At 42.3% G+C, this 15475-nt stretch overlaps 1 protein-coding gene across 8 annotated transcripts in view; it reads left to right on the forward strand.

The window, feature by feature from the left end:
• The first annotated feature begins 2689 nt into the window (after window positions 1-2689).
• The window catches only part of ARID1B (AT-rich interaction domain 1B), a 411155-nt gene continuing 398369 nt past the window's right edge, over window positions 2690-15475 (forward strand). For 3 of the 8 annotated variants that reach the window (XM_073219809.1, XM_073219814.1, XM_073219812.1), the window contains exon 1: window positions 2690-4452. In XM_073219809.1, coding sequence (XP_073075910.1) covers window positions 2788-4452 — 1665 coding nt within the window. In that variant the 5' untranslated portion in view covers window positions 2690-2787. The remainder of the gene's footprint in view (window positions 4453-15475) is intronic. The other 5 variants (XM_073219810.1, XM_073219813.1, XM_073219815.1 and 2 more) reach the window with 3 other exon arrangements.

Here is a 15475-nt window from a genome sequence, read left to right on the forward strand (position 1 = left end):
TTATAATCCATATTTCAAATTGTGCTTCTATGAAGTGTGAACCTGTTTTGTCACTTTCTAACAGACCCCTGACAATTGTCGTTTTGTTTTAAGTCCTGGATTTTTACATGAGACTGTAAGAGACTTTTGTTTTCCTGAGGTGTATATGAAAAGTTTAAATTGAAAAATAGCATCCCACTACTTATCTTCAGCAAAGATGCTTAGAAAAAGGTACTTTAGCATTCTCTGTGGTTTAAAAGACAAAACCAAGTCCTGCCGGCTTTGTGTTGTGCTTCTCTTAGAGACTGCAGTGCCTTCTGTCTGCTTTAGGGTGTGGCATCTGCCATTGGGGAGGAGAAGCTGGCATGTGTCGCCTTTTATAGCAGGCTGATTTCATTGTGCTGGGGCCTCCACTTCAGAGCCTCTTGGTTCTAATCTTCTAGTTGACTTGCTGAGGCAAATGGAATTAAAAGTGTTTTCAAGTTATATACCTAATTTTTCAGTTCCATGATTTTTCTATATGAAAAAATATTTTTAAGGGGCAGAGCTGAACTTGGTGACTCACTTTCCCTTTTAGCATTAGTTGTGAAAATAAGTCAAATATGGCCACACTTATATGAACTGACTTTGATGTATTTTACCAGTTGGAAAAAAAAAACATACTTTTATGATTACATGTATACATTTACCTTGACTACAAATGTCTAAAAGCATAAATCTGTAATTGATTTTTAGAAGATATGTATATACACATACACAAAACATATATTTATATTTGCATATGAAAAACTTAAAAAATTCAACTTCTGTGGTGTAATACATATAATTAGTATATATTTGAATATAGAAAGAGAGAAAACCTAGGAGAAAATGTCAAAAAGGCACACTAACAAAGATGTAGTATTTTCCTGGCCAAAACTGATGATTTGGCATGAATTCATCTTACATTCTGTTATTCTCTTTTACACACCATGATATGTTTTCCAGTTGTTTGCATAGAATTGCAATTTGTTGTTTCTACACTCTTTAATGACCCTTGGGTATGCACCTGATTCCCCTCCCCCACAATTAGCCACCAGTTTTTCCCATCTATGGTTTTCTATTTAGTCATGTAACATATTTGCACTTGGTCAAGCAAACAAAAATAACCACTGCAGTTGAAATAAACTAAAATAGTCATTATGAAAACTGAAGAATGAAATGATTTTAGAAAACTATATTATACCAAAATCATATATATTATTTCAGCCTACTGTGACCTCTTGAAAGCTCTGGTTTCAAATGCTTTCTCTCCATAAAAACTGAGTCCAATTGTACTGATAGTACAACTAAACCATTGCTTAAGTTAAGAGGTCTTGATTAAATAAAGATATCAAAATGTTACTAGGTGATAAATTAACAATAATAAAGACATTTAAAGCATCACAATGTGATAAAACAGTAGTATTTTTAAAAGAACAAAGTATGAAACATTTCTGTTCCGGGATTAGATTTGATTATTACTGATCTTATGTTTATTAAGGATAACATGTTATTTCTTTTAGTTTTGCTTCACACTCCTTAGAAATGAACTTATATGAAGGTTAACTGTGCACATTAACCTCTGGAATATGATGAAAGGTATCTCATAGATTTTCGAAGACATAAATTTTAGCTGACCCTATTACGGCACCAATAGTAAAATTTTCATGTACAAAAACTAAAATATCCATGTGCAAAATAACACACCACATTATATATTTGAGGACTTCTCTTTTACAGAGACAACAGGCAAATAACTGCATTGTAAGGAAAATGCTCCTTTGAGAATACTTTTGAGTTTTCATTGATAAGCGTATATACAGAACGTGCCTTAAAAAATAAACATCTTTGGGGCGGGTGCAGTCAGTCTCAGCACTTATCGAGTACCTGCTGTGTACAGGGCACAATGCCTCTTGAAAGCGGCTAACCTTCTCTTAAACTCTTTCCTAATTTTGCAGTTTGAAGAAGTTGTGGGAATTACGCGGATGGCCCCAAATCAAGGCAGGGAGGCCACCATTCTGAAAAATTACGTAACTCCTGGGAGAGGCAGTGCTTTTGCACAGATTGCCCAAATATTTTCTTTCTCTGTCGGCTCCTCGTAATCTGTTGAGGTCGACAGACAACTTTGTTCCCCAGCCCTTCTCCCTCTTTTGTCTGCTCGTCAGACCCGTTTTCCACCTTTGTATCGTTCCTTTTAGACGTGAAAACAAACATGCGAAAGCCCGGTTGGCAAGGAGACGGAGGCACGAGGGGAAAGTGCAGCCTCGCGTGGCCCCACGCCGCCGCGCTCCGGGCGCCTGCCGAGCGGCCCAGGCACCGGCCAGCGGCCGCCGGGTGCGCGCCAGGCTGCGCCGGGGCGGGCGGCGGGCGCAGGGCCCGGCGGGCGGCGGCGGCCAGGGCCGAGTCCAGTCCGCGTTTTGCGAGCGCGCCCCAGCCATCGGGGAGTAGTGGATAATAGTCGCTCGGGCGCGCTCGGCTCGCTCTCCTGCGTGCTGGGCCCGACAGGCTCCGCCAGTAGTGTGTTTACCCATGTCCGGGTCAGAGAGGAAAAGAGAAAAGTTTCATTTAAACCTGAACTAAAAACTTTGACCATGAAATCACTCAGCGGGAGCAGGCCCAGACCGTAAGGCGGGACTCCCGGTTCGGCTCCGGCGGAGCCTGAGGGGGAGGGGGCTCGCCTGGGTCCCGTCGGGGCGTGCGGATGCGCGCAGGAGGGGCCGCCGACTCAAAAGTGGGTTTTATTGTCTCCCCCCGCCCCCCGCCCGGCCTCGCCACGCCGCGGCGATCATGGCCGCGCGGGCGCGGGCGGGCAGCGGCGAGAGGCGGGCGCCTCCCGGGCCGCGGCCGGCGCCCGGGGCCCGGGACCTGGAGGCGGGGGCGCGCGGCGCGGTGGCGGCGGCGGCACCGGGGCCCGTGCTGGGGGGCGGCGACGGCGGCGGCCCGAGTAGTGTGCACCACCACCCCCTGCACCCCCGTCACGACCTGAACATGGCCCATAGCGCGAGCGCGGCGGCCGCCGCCAGCACTGGCAGCGCCAAGAGCGGCGGCTCCTCCGCGGCTCTCACGGAGGGTGCAAGCGCCGCCGCGCCGCCGTCCTCCTCCTCCTCCGCGGCGGCGGCGTGCTCTTCCTCCTCGTCGGGCCCGGGCTCGGCCATGGAGACGGGGCTGCTCCCCAACCACAAACTGAAAGCCGTTGGCGAGGCCGCCGCCGCACCGCCCCAGCAGCACCACCACCACCGCCATGCCCACCACCACCACCATGCCCACCTCCACCACCACCGCCACCACGCACTGCAGCCGCTCAGCCAGTTCCAGCCGCAGCCCGCTTCCAACAGCAGCCTCGGCGGCGCGGCGCAGCCCGCTCCCGACATGGAGCAGCCGCAACATGGAGGCGCCAAGGACAGCGCCGCGGGCAGCCAGGCCGACCCCCCGGGCCAGCCTCTGCTGAGCAAGCCGGGCGACGAGGACGACGCGCCGCCCAAGATGGGGGAGCCGGCGGGCGGCCGCTTCGAGCACTCGAGCCTGAGCGCCCTGGGCGCGCAGCAGCCGCCGGTCGCCGTGCCCGGGGGCGGCGGCGGCCCGGCGGCCGGCTCGGAGTTCAATAATTACTATGGCAGCGCTGTCCCTGCTAGCGGCGGCCCCGGCGGCCGCGCTGGGCCTTGCTTTGATCAACATGGCGGACAACAAAGCCCCGGGATGGGTATGATGCACTCCGCCTCGGCCGCCGCCGGGGCCCCCAGCAGCATGGACCCCCTGCAGAACTCCCACGAAGGGTACCCCGGCAGCCAGTACAACCATTATCCGGGCTACAGCCGGCCCAGCGCGGGCGGCGGCGGCGGCGGAGGCGGAGGAGGAGGAGGAGGAGGAGGAGGCGGCGGCGGCGGCGGCGGCGGAGGAGGAGGAGCAGCGGGAGCCGTGGCGGCGGCGGCCGCGGCGGCGGCGGCAGCAGCAGCAGGAGGCGGCGGCGGCGGCGGCGGTTATGGGGGCTCGTCCTCGGGGTACGGGGTGCTGAGCGCCCCGCGGCAGCAGGGCGGCGGCATGATGATGGGCCCCGGGGGCGGCGGGGCCGCGAGCCTCAGCAAGGCGGCCGCCGGCGCGGCGGCCGGGGGCTTCCAGCGCTTCGCCGGGCAGAGCCCGCACCCGTCGGGGGCCACCCCGACCCTCAACCAGCTGCTCACCTCGCCGAGCCCCATGATGAGGAGCTACGGCGGCGGCTACCCCGACTACAGCAGCCCCAGCGCGCCGCCGCCGCCGCCGTCGCAGCCCCAGTCCCAGGCGGCGGCGGCGGCGGGGGCGGCGGCGGGCGGCCAGCAGGCGGCCGCGGGCATGGGCTTGGGCAAGGACCTGGGCGCCCAGTACGCCGCTGCCAGCCCGGCCTGGGCGGCCGCGCAACAAAGGAGCCACCCGGCGATGAGCCCCGGCACCCCCGGCCCGACCATGGGCAGATCCCAGGTAACCCGCGCCGGCCGGGCCTGCTTCCGCCGCGGCGGCCTCGCCGCGTGCCGCGAGCTCGAGTTTCTTTCTTTCCTCGTACTTTTTCTGCGTCTTGTGTCGGGGAAGGCGGGGGCGAGACACCCAAAGCCATTTTAACTCGCGGTGCCGCGCTCGGGGGCTGGGGAGCGCATCGGGTCCGCCTGCGCGGCCCGGGGCCTGGGCAGGGGGTGTCGCCGAGGCCCGGGACGGGCGCCGGGACTGCCGGCGCCGCGCACCCCCGCCTGGCCACCCCACCCCGGGCGCGGAGCCGCGCGCTCGGCAGTGGCGACCGCGCCGCGAGAAAGCGGCGGGCGCCGGGGACCGGTCGGCAGCTTCTGAAACAGATACGCGCCCCCGGTTGGGCTAGTTCTGTCTGGGGAGGAATATTGACCCCATCTTCTCGGTTAGCGCCAACAATACGCTTGAACTGGGAAAAGAACGAGGAACTTTGTCCTACCTCCAGCCACACTACGTCCCTCTGAGCTTACTAGGTGAAGGCAGAAAAAATAGGTTAGCTTTGTGGTAGCCGAGTGGGTTTTTCGTAGTTATGTCCAGCCATTCAGATACTCGACGCGGGCTTTGAGTTTGACTATTAAGTAGCAAAAGTAATACCCAAATTTACAACGATATGGAGGTAACATTCTGAAATTTATCGATAGATTCCTAAGAATAGCCGGGAAATCCATTATTTGGCTTACGGGCTGCTGGAAAGAAGTCACCTTCAACAGGCTATGTTAAAGGAACACAGTCCGGTTAAATGGAACTTACTTTGATCATGGATTAGGCATACATTTTATTTAGAAAATCCGGGAAAACAGCAGACCAGTGAAAATCGATCTTTTTGGATTGGATTTATTTGGATTTTCTTTAATTTGCTGTCACCCAAGCCCTACAGCGTTGCTGGGAAGTGTCCTGCGCTCTTGCTGTTTCTTGCTGGTAGGCTAAGCCTAAAGACTGACTTGATCTCCTTTGCAAGGTTTGGAATTTGAATTGTGGAGGTAAACTGGCTGTAATAGTCTCCAGACAGCTGCCTCTGAGTTGACATCTAATCTGCCATCTGATTGGCTCCCCTCTCACCATTGGGCATTTAGCACTGCTGATGTAAATAGAAGTGCTGAGCAGTACAGTCACAAAAATTCTTGCCACAAATAATGACTGAGCTCTATTACAAGCAGATGTAACGTTGAGTATTATTTAAAGCTTAAGTTATTATGAATCATAGTTATTAATAAGAGGATTAAGTACATAAAAACATGCGGTTGTCCAGTATTAGGCATTTTCAAAATTTAGATCTTGACAGTCTTAATATAGATACTGCATATATCGTGAACTTTAATTGTAGGGTGAGAATATGGCAATTGAAAAATAATTAAACGAAGAATTTTACCAATTTTTGGATTTGTGAAGCTTTTGTGAAAGTGCTGTTTACAGATTAAACTGAAAAAAATTTGATGTCAGCACATGTAATTTAATATAAAATCTAGTTATACCATTAGAAAGTTCAAGATTCTGATATGCAGCAATATCTTTTAGTGATATTTATTCTATAACAAGACTAAAGCTGTATTTCTAGTAATTTAGACTTCAATAATTCTGACCATTTTAAGATGTTTGTGGGTGAGGAATTTTGTTAAAATTGACATATTTAAAAAACAAAGGAAACTGATAATTTTTTGCAGACAATTAGATAAAAAGGAAAAATGATATTCTTGTGAAATACTAATAATAAGTTTATATTTGCTTTGGGGTATACAATAATGTCCCCCCCCCAGGAATCTTTTCTTTTTTTCTTGATTATTTTGTTAGAGTAAAGTGAGCCTTACTTGAACTGTTTACATGATGTATTAGGGAAAGTATATTACATGCAAGGGGTGTTGGTGTGTTTCTTCCAAATAATTTTTTTTTATAGACATCTTAAATGCTATGAAAGTTTAAAAAATTCTCATCTGTTAGAAAGGGTAACAGTGGTTGTAATACATTACTGAGCTCATTTTAGGAAGTTATATTTTAATAGTAATGTCTTAGAGGAGAGATTTGTCAGAATAAATGCAAGGCTGAATTTAACAGATAATCATGTGAAAATCCTGGGCTGAGGACCTTAGTATCCACTCCTTTCAAATCTTCAGTTAGTGGAGTTTTACTTTTAATGATAATGTGTTTTCCTGGTCTTGATAGTAAAACTTGAGATTTCAATTTTTGTTTTTGATTTGCACAAGACAGAAAAACCTGTGTAAATAAAACCATGTAATTAATTTTAAAAAGACTTGCTTTGTCAGCGTGCCTTTTAAAGGGACAGTTTAAAATTCATGTCTTTGGTAAAGTAGGAAAGGAAGGATGGTAGAGCAGATGTAGGTCTGTGTTATTTTAAGATATTATATCTTAATGGTACCAATCATTTTAAGTATTGTTTTCTTGGAATGAGAGTGAATCCATTATGTCCTCAGTGTGACCCTTGGGATTAGCTTTTTTATTTTTTAGGGGGAAGAGAAATGACGGGCTTATGACCTAGATTCACAGATTTCTTTTAGGTACCTTACTGTGTATAACATGTGGAATGTTTCTTTTTTATGTTTTGTCTTTTTGGAAGGCTAGTGTTCTTTAGTTTTTGTTCTGATAATTATACTAAGAAAACAGCCACTTGTCCAAAATATTAAATTACTACATAACTGTAGGTCATGAAATACTATTAAATTATGTTATTAAATGGTGAAATTTTCTTGTGCTTTGTAGCACATTTAGTTTCATTTTTGATTTTAAGAATGGTTTATATTGTGTGGCAAATGTTTTTTTGTAATCGGGAACAAAACATGTATATTGTAGTAGGAGGCTCTTTTTAAAAGTGAAATAAGTCATTTTATGGTACAGTTTGTTACTGGTTTTTTGTGAGAAACTATTCAGATAGAGCAGTCTTAAAAGGCTGAGGTCTACTCACATAGCTAAGATTTTATGTCAACATTTGTACTGAATTCCATTAATGCTATTTTAACTTTTATAGAATATAATACAATGGAATTTTATTTACCAGAGCTTTATTTACCATTAAAACAAAAGTGATCACCTGGCCTTGCAAAGCAGGAAGTTGCAGGCTGGTTCCTTATTACCTTAAAATTTATGTAAGATACATTATACCATACGATCACTCCCGACTTCCCCTGTCAGTGAAATCTTTACCTTATCTGATACTTTAAATGTTGTTAATAAATTTTTGTGGCCTAAATTGATATATTTGCCTGCTGAAGTAGGACTGATTGGCTGCTATTGCCAGAAAAGGTGGAATTGGCAATGGTGGTTAATAGAAAAGGCCTACTATTTAAAAAACAAATAAAATCAAACAAATGTCTATAGTTTTCTATTTTCCTAGGTTATCTAGGGTGAAATTATGTCTGGCTTAAAAATTGTTTTCATTGGGGATCCTTATTTCTGTGTACTTACTTTTTGATGATTTTTGTTTAAACGGCAATTACTCATTAGGGCAGCTATCACTTAAATTTATGTTTATATTAACAAAATCAGTAAGTGTATTCCAGGTAACACCATAATTCTTACCTTGGGTCTATAATGAGAAGCTGTATTCCCTCTTTTTCCTTTGGTTTTGTTTTTTATCTATATTTAGGAGTGAGTTTTTGGCAAGCCTTTTTATACTTCTCCATTTTCCCAGTGTCATACTGTATCAGCAGTATCAGAAGTGTGTTATGGATATTGAAATATTCCAAATCACACTTAGACACTTTTACTTATGTACCTACTCTTTAAATACCGGGTTTTCGTTGGAATTGAAAGGATAACATGCTTACTCTGGTATAAAGATAGTACTAATTCGGGTTTGGGAACTAATTTTAAAAATGTAAGACCATGTAGAGGAAGACTTTTAATGTAAACTCATTTGGTAGTTTTATTAGATGCAAACACATTTTTAAGAAAACAGTTATGATAGAATGGGATTTAGTTTTCAGTTCTATTTCTTATTAATGAATGGACTTTACTGCTTTATAATTTGGGGCAGAGTGTATCTTTAAAAATGACTTCTGATGTAGTAGGAACTTATGTATTTTCCTAGGATAAATAGCAGTATGACAGGCAAATCGAAAAGGTGATTGGTTCATTTATTTAACCCTGTCCTCCCAGGAAGCAAGTGACTTGATTTAAAATTTGTTGGAGTCTATAAAATTGTGATGCCTATTTTGAAGACTGATTTGGAGATGTAAAGGCATAGGGAAATAGTTGCTTTTTGCCCTGTGCCCCAGATCCAGAGGCTTTTCTCACTACTCTGCACTAGAGTTGACATTGCTCAGTTACTGGATCTGTGTGCTTTGATCCATTTTTGAGGAACAGGGACTGATAATTCCTTTGTGTCACTGTTGTTTTAGGCTGTGTGTAGATTTGTAAATTTGAGGCTTATATTTAGGTTTGAAAGAACTGTTGTGTGTGACTTTAAAACAACAGACCTATGGAGACTCAAAATGAATATTAATAAAACTCCAATTCCATTAATTTTTTTTTTTTTGCAGTATTTAGATTTTCAAAATGGACGTTAAAATTTTTTGTGACGTTTTACAATGATGTTTATACTTAAGAGGTCACACCTTCATCTTAGGCCTTTTTGGAATTGGGTAGTTTTTGGTTGCATGTCTTTTTGGAGGTGTATTTTCTCTGTCAGGAGATGTGTGCAGTTTCCCTGTGGACATGTAGAGAAGAGCTGTATACTTGCTGTGTATGCATGCTTGCAGCTGAGGAATCCCCAGCTCCTCGTTCCCTGTGGTGTGGGGGAGAAGTACCAGGCACAGCTGCTTATCCATCAAAAGGACATATTTATGTCATAGATGTAAAACTATTATACAGTATTGCTTTTTCTAGTTTGGAGGCTATTTATTTAAGACTAAGTGGCCCTTTTTGATCTAATTGGGTGATTGAGTGAGTTAATTGTCATCTAAAAACTTGGTATACTTTAGTGACTTTTTCTCTTAGAAGTCTTGATGAAAAGAAAAAACGATTTGGGTATTATTACCTAGGTATCATTAAATACCCACCTTTTTTGCCTTAGGCTAACATCGGAATGAGTGGAATTGTTGCTTTCTGCACACTGTAGTTTTTAACTTAATACTTCATGTTAATTGAGTGACTAAGTGAATTTATCAAAGAAAAATAGTGTTTTCATAGTAAGTTTTCAGCAAATATGCTCTATTTTCAAAGTCTGTAACCTGGAGTAATTCTAAGGAAACTATTTCCTTAGATTTACTTTTTTGAATAGGATCCCCTATGCAGTTTTCAAACCCACTTCTGAATGGATTGATGCCAAGGATATTAGAAGGCTGCAGAGTTTAACAGATGAACTAATGATGAAATTGTTTTTTGAATGATATTTATTGTTTGGAAGAGACTAGAGCCCTACAATCTTAAGCATATCCAGTTTACCAATAGACAATTATTTTAGGTAGATGGCAGCAGAATCTGGAATAGATCTATCTTAGCAAGATAGTCCTTTTGAATTGAAGTCGATTTGGCCTCTGCTCACCATCTTCTGTAGGATGCACATCTCAGTGTCTTGTATGGGCCTTGATGAAAGATGAAATTTCAGAACCAGATAGTAGTCGCTTTTTATTGGGTGACTCTGGAAGGGGAGCCGTATTTGATAAAATCTTGAATGAAATCCTAGACCTTATGTCTTTTTATATGGGATGCTAAAATTTTTTAATCTGTTTTTTTAATTGTGCTAAAATGTATGTAACATACAGTTTATCATTTTAACCATTTTTAGGTGTACATATATCATTGGCCAAAAGTACACTCAGTGTTGTGCAACCATTACCCCCATCCATTTCCAGAACATTTTCATCTTCCTAAACTGAATTAAAAGAATTTTTTTCTTTCCCTGTCTTCATGTAGACTTGAAAATTGTTAGTTATTAATGTGTATCATAAGCAAAATAATCTTATTTTTATAACAGTTCAACTTACTACTCCATAGTTTATTAGCCAGATGTTCTGTAGGAATGTGGATGGTGTTTTCTGTGTGTTTGCTTTTACTCCATTTCTTCCTCCCAGTTCTAATTTTGGGATAATCTTCCCAGGTTTTGTCTATTTAGAAATGTGTTTTGTTAGATTAGTTGTTTTTTTTTTTTTGTCAGTTATAGTATTAAAAGTTTAAAAGCAGCCTTTTGAAACCTTTCTGCTTAAAGGTTTGGAGTATTTTGTTAAGAGAAACCTGGGACTTTGTTAGCTAATAGGATGTTGAATTGAGCATGGTTATTTTTCCTTTACTTCTCTCATCTTTTGCATTTTTAGCCTCTTTTTAAATTTTTTGGTACTATCTTTGTACCATTAAGTGAGAATCATTTACAATGAGAATTTTTTTTCTATTTGTATTTTAAGTTTTGGGGCATCCCACCCCCTCTAACCCAGACCAGATAACCACCCCATGTAATGCTGTGTCCTTTTTCAGAGTGTCCTGGGCCCCAAATTTGTGCTTCCCCTGTATGTTTTTAATTCATAGTCCTTCCCTGCAAAATTGCAGAAATTTTTTGTGGAAAAATTCCTCAATTAAAATGATTGGCCTTTTACTTAACTTTCAGAGGCAGCTGCAAAGGGATACTTCTTAGATCCTGGTTAGTCTTTTTTTGTGTGTAAAATACTGAAATTGTATTTTAGCTGCTATTGATGCTGATGTGTAGTCCCATCTTTTATACAGTTATGTACTTTAACACCAGATTCCACAGAGGGCAGAGAGAAAATGAGCTGTGATTTAAGAGCTTGTACTGGGAAGCAACAATTATTTCTTAAGGTGTAGTAAACATTTAGCATTTGTGTATGCTATGAGGTAGGTTAGATAAATACCTACTCCAGGTGATCAGTTGGCAAATACTTATTGAGCACCCGTGATCAGTCCTGTGACAGACTTTGGGGCTTGCTGCTGTTCCTGGGTGCAGTTCATGCAGACACACTGCCAGATCCTGCTCCCAGTGAACGCGGGCATGGTGTTCTTGGCGTCGTTGGCTTAGAACAGGCTCATTTAAACAAAGTGCAAATAGCAACCATGTGGGTCAGCAGTCTGTTGGCCTGCTTTTTTTGGGTGGAGGAGTGGATTTTGGCAAAACAATAATTGTAGATTGTTGTGGTGTAGTTGATATGAGCTAGTGAATCTTTTACATTTTTATCAATTACTGGCTTGGTGCCAGAGCAAAATGTAGATCCACTAACAAAGAATAATAACTGAAGGGAGGAAAATATAATCACTTCAAAATTTATATAGAACAGTCCTTTTTCTTTTTCTCAGTTTTATACATTACATAGGCTTTTGGAAAAAAAATTAAAACAGTCTGCTCAGATTTAGGAAGATAGTCAGATTGCTGGAGTATTTTTGGTAACTGTTTAGATAATGTATGCTGGCTGAGGAGTAAATTCAGCTACTGCTTCTGGGTCCTGAAATAAACCTTTCAGAATGCCAGGCATTAATGATTAGTGGAAGCTGTTCCAGAATTCTTAGTATCTCCTGTTTCTTTTTGTGGTGAGCATCTTAGAAGTTAAACCACTCACCATACCTCATAGCCTTCTTTTGAAATGATTGGTAATTCTAAAATTTGTCTAGAATTTGGCATGTAATCTCTGAAATTTTTAAAGAAACAACTTTTAAGATTCAGTGACCATATATTAATATTTATCAAACTATAAACCTATTTTAATATCCTTTATATTTCTGCTTCCAGTTTGAATTTTTTATAATAAATTCACTTCATCCAATGAACTATAAATGACCTTGGAAATAGAAATCTAAAACATTGCTACTGCTGAGCAAGTATCTTTCTGAAGAAGCAGACATATTTTTAAGGGAACTGATAGGTTTATTGTATATTAGTTTATTTTTGTGATTATGAGGATTTGTGAGGGAATATGGATATATTACAAGGCATCTTGATGTAATGGAAGGATTGTGTACTTGGAGTTGGTTAGACCTTGATTTGTGTGTAGGCTTCAGTGCCCATTTTCTCTGAGATCTGGCAGGGGCTCAGTTTCCTTAACTGGACTGTTCCTGCTAGGCAGGATTATCACTGAGGTCATCACTGTAAATCCTGTGGCATTGTTAGGTGGCACCCTTTCCCCACCTGCCTTCCCACTGCCTGGCTGCTTATTCTCTTCCTGGCCTTGCCCCACTTCAGGACAAGACCCCTAGTCCCTTTCAGCTGCAAAATTCTGTGGTGCTTTGAATAAAAAAAAAATAAAAAACAGTGCCTAATAAGCTATGCACCACTGAACATCTTATTAAACTACACTAGATCCCAGACATGTTCAGTGACTATGAACTGAGATGTGCAAATACACATATTTTGTTATTTCCACTGTAGTTTTCCTCACAAAATGTAGTTCTGAACTGATTGGGGCTCCTGTACACAGTTACCTGAATTGGTTTCGGTTTACCGAGAGACTCTACACTGGACTGATGTCATAGAGGCCCAGCCGATGCCCCCTTCAGTATTCCATCTTTAATGTCAATTAGTAAATTCTGTTCTCTGGTGAAGAGTATTCTTTTCTTACGCCTCTTGGACCTTTCCGTGTTCATGATCAGCTGAAGTGGCTGATATTTTAGAGGAATTAGTATTTGCAAAGGAACAGTTTAAAATCTTAAAACTTGGCTTATTTGAGATTCTGAGTGGTAGGTAGACTTTGGTCTTCAATTAGTTAAGTAACTTGCTTCTGTATCTGCTTCAATTTCACTGAATATATGATTCAGATTTGGTCCTTAGCAGGATTATAATTTACATTTCATGCAAGTTGAGGGCTGCTCTCAAATAGTCAAAGCAGGGAATGTCAAGTCTGAGAATGCTAAGGGCCTGCCTTAAATATATAGGGAGGAACTTTAAATACTGAGATTTATAAAAGTATCGAGGACAGAATTTAATTCTATTATAAATACTTACTGAGCCCCACTTGGTGTGTAAAACACAAAGAGTAAATATAACATAAGACCCATAATTTTCCTTGATGAATTATCGTAACTCCTGGTGTTTTACAAAGTGGAAATTAAAATGAATGGCTATATTATTCTTCTGCAGTTCTCTGCAGACTGTATCCTTCAAAATATATTATCTATAAACTATCTGAAGAGTAGTTGATAAGATATCCAAAATGAAAATTCCCTGGTGAGTGTATTATACATTTCCAATTTCAAGGAAATATGTTAAGTGTTTCAGTATTTTATGCGGAAGGTCAGTGTTCTTGGAGATTGTTCTTAGGTGCTGTGACACTGATGAGAAAGGGATCTTAGTTTGGATTTTGTTTGGGGTATCATGATTTTTCTGCTAAATAAATAACTTTATAGTATTGTTAGCATGAAGGATTTAAACTTCAGTTCGTTTACCTTTACCATATTGGACAGTTTTCTATATGTTAGGATTTGGAGACTAAGATTTATGTCTTTATAGCAAGAGTGGGGCATCTTGCCAAGGTTTGTGGAGAGTGTCCTGTGTGCCCTCAGTGACTGAGGCCTGCACCCTGATGAACTGACAGTGCAGTGACTAAGGGCAAGTAAGCGTGTTACACAGTATAGTGTAAGTGGGTTGGGTGGGAGAAGCGTGAAGGTGGAGGGACCCCTCACAGAGTCCTGACTGGGCTCGGGGTGGGAGTGGGGAGACTGTGCACTAAATCAGCTCCAATGGGCTATGACCTGGGTGGTGAGTGGAAGTTAACCAAGTGGAGAGGCGTGAGGATGGAACCCAGACAAGGGCAGGAGGCAGACGTGTGAAGGTTAGAGAACCCAGAAGATTAGACATTGACTACTGTGTGACTGTGGGCAGGTTGCTTCACCTCTCCGAGGTTTGTAGTTCCCTCATTTCTAATGGGAAGGGAAAGAAGACTTAACTCACGGACTTGTGAGAAGTCGAGGTGGTGAAGTACCGGACTGCTCCCTGGCAAGGAAGGGAACGTTTCCTTGCAGCGACAAAGGGTTGTACTTTCCCATGCATAGGGAATTAAAATGAGTTAGATGTGGTTCTGTATTAGCTAATTTAACAAGTTCATTTTACAGCTTATTAGTCTTTTCTCTCAGAACAAATGGGTTAATATTGGAAGCTTATTTCAAATCAGATAGTTTCAGCTTTTTGTGTTTACCTTGCCAAGTGTTTAGGAAAAGTAAGTTATGGAGCAGTTGATCACATTTCTGAAGTGTCTGCTGTAGTTTTCCAGGTATTTTTTTTTTCTTTTTTTACAGCCACATTTTTTTTTAACTGGTAAGGAAAAATGAATTCAGAAGATCAGTAATTGGAACATTTAATTTCATCGCCACCAGCAAACATCTAGTGACCTTGGTGTTGCAGCACTCTACCAGATTTAAAAAAAAACATTTTAATATTTGAAATTTGTTAATTTGTGTTATTCATTTGTTTGGCATAGAGAAATATCCTTAGGTTACTAACTGAACGTTGGTGATTAAAATAAATAGTTGTGGTACACAATAATTTTAAATACTATTCCATTTAATTGGAAATATGGATTGAATAACTCTGGCCTCATAAGCAATCTGCATTTTGAATTGAAGGAAATTCTTGGTAGACAGACAACTTGCAAATTGGTGAACTAGATCTTTTACTTCTAATGAACTTTCTCCACGTATTTAGTTTAACATTGATAACTGTTGGAAAGTTTTAAAAGTTATAGTCCCATTTGTTATGATTTTGCTGGGTGTGAGGGTCCGCCCTTTCCCCAGCCTTGGTGCTGACTCCCTGTGTCTCATTGGACTGAACAGGGAGGCACTCAGGAAGGTGCCCTGCTCACTGACGCAGAAATGTGCTCTGTGCGGTCTTGGTTTCTCCCCTGGTATCCATTGTGGGTGGTAAAATTTTGCCTTTCTTCCATTAAGATGTTTGCAAAAGTATGAGCACTTCAAAGCACTAGTGTTTTACTTTTATTCATTAATTAATCATCAGTAGTTAATGAACAAAGTGAAGATGGAAAGTGAAAAGTAATTTTTTGTTTTGCGTTTTATTGTGCATTAAGCCCCTATAGTAGTCCGTATT

This window comes from Manis javanica, chromosome 13 (genome assembly GCF_040802235.1).
Source record: "Manis javanica isolate MJ-LG chromosome 13, MJ_LKY, whole genome shotgun sequence".
Taxonomy (NCBI): domain Eukaryota; kingdom Metazoa; phylum Chordata; class Mammalia; order Pholidota; family Manidae; genus Manis; species Manis javanica.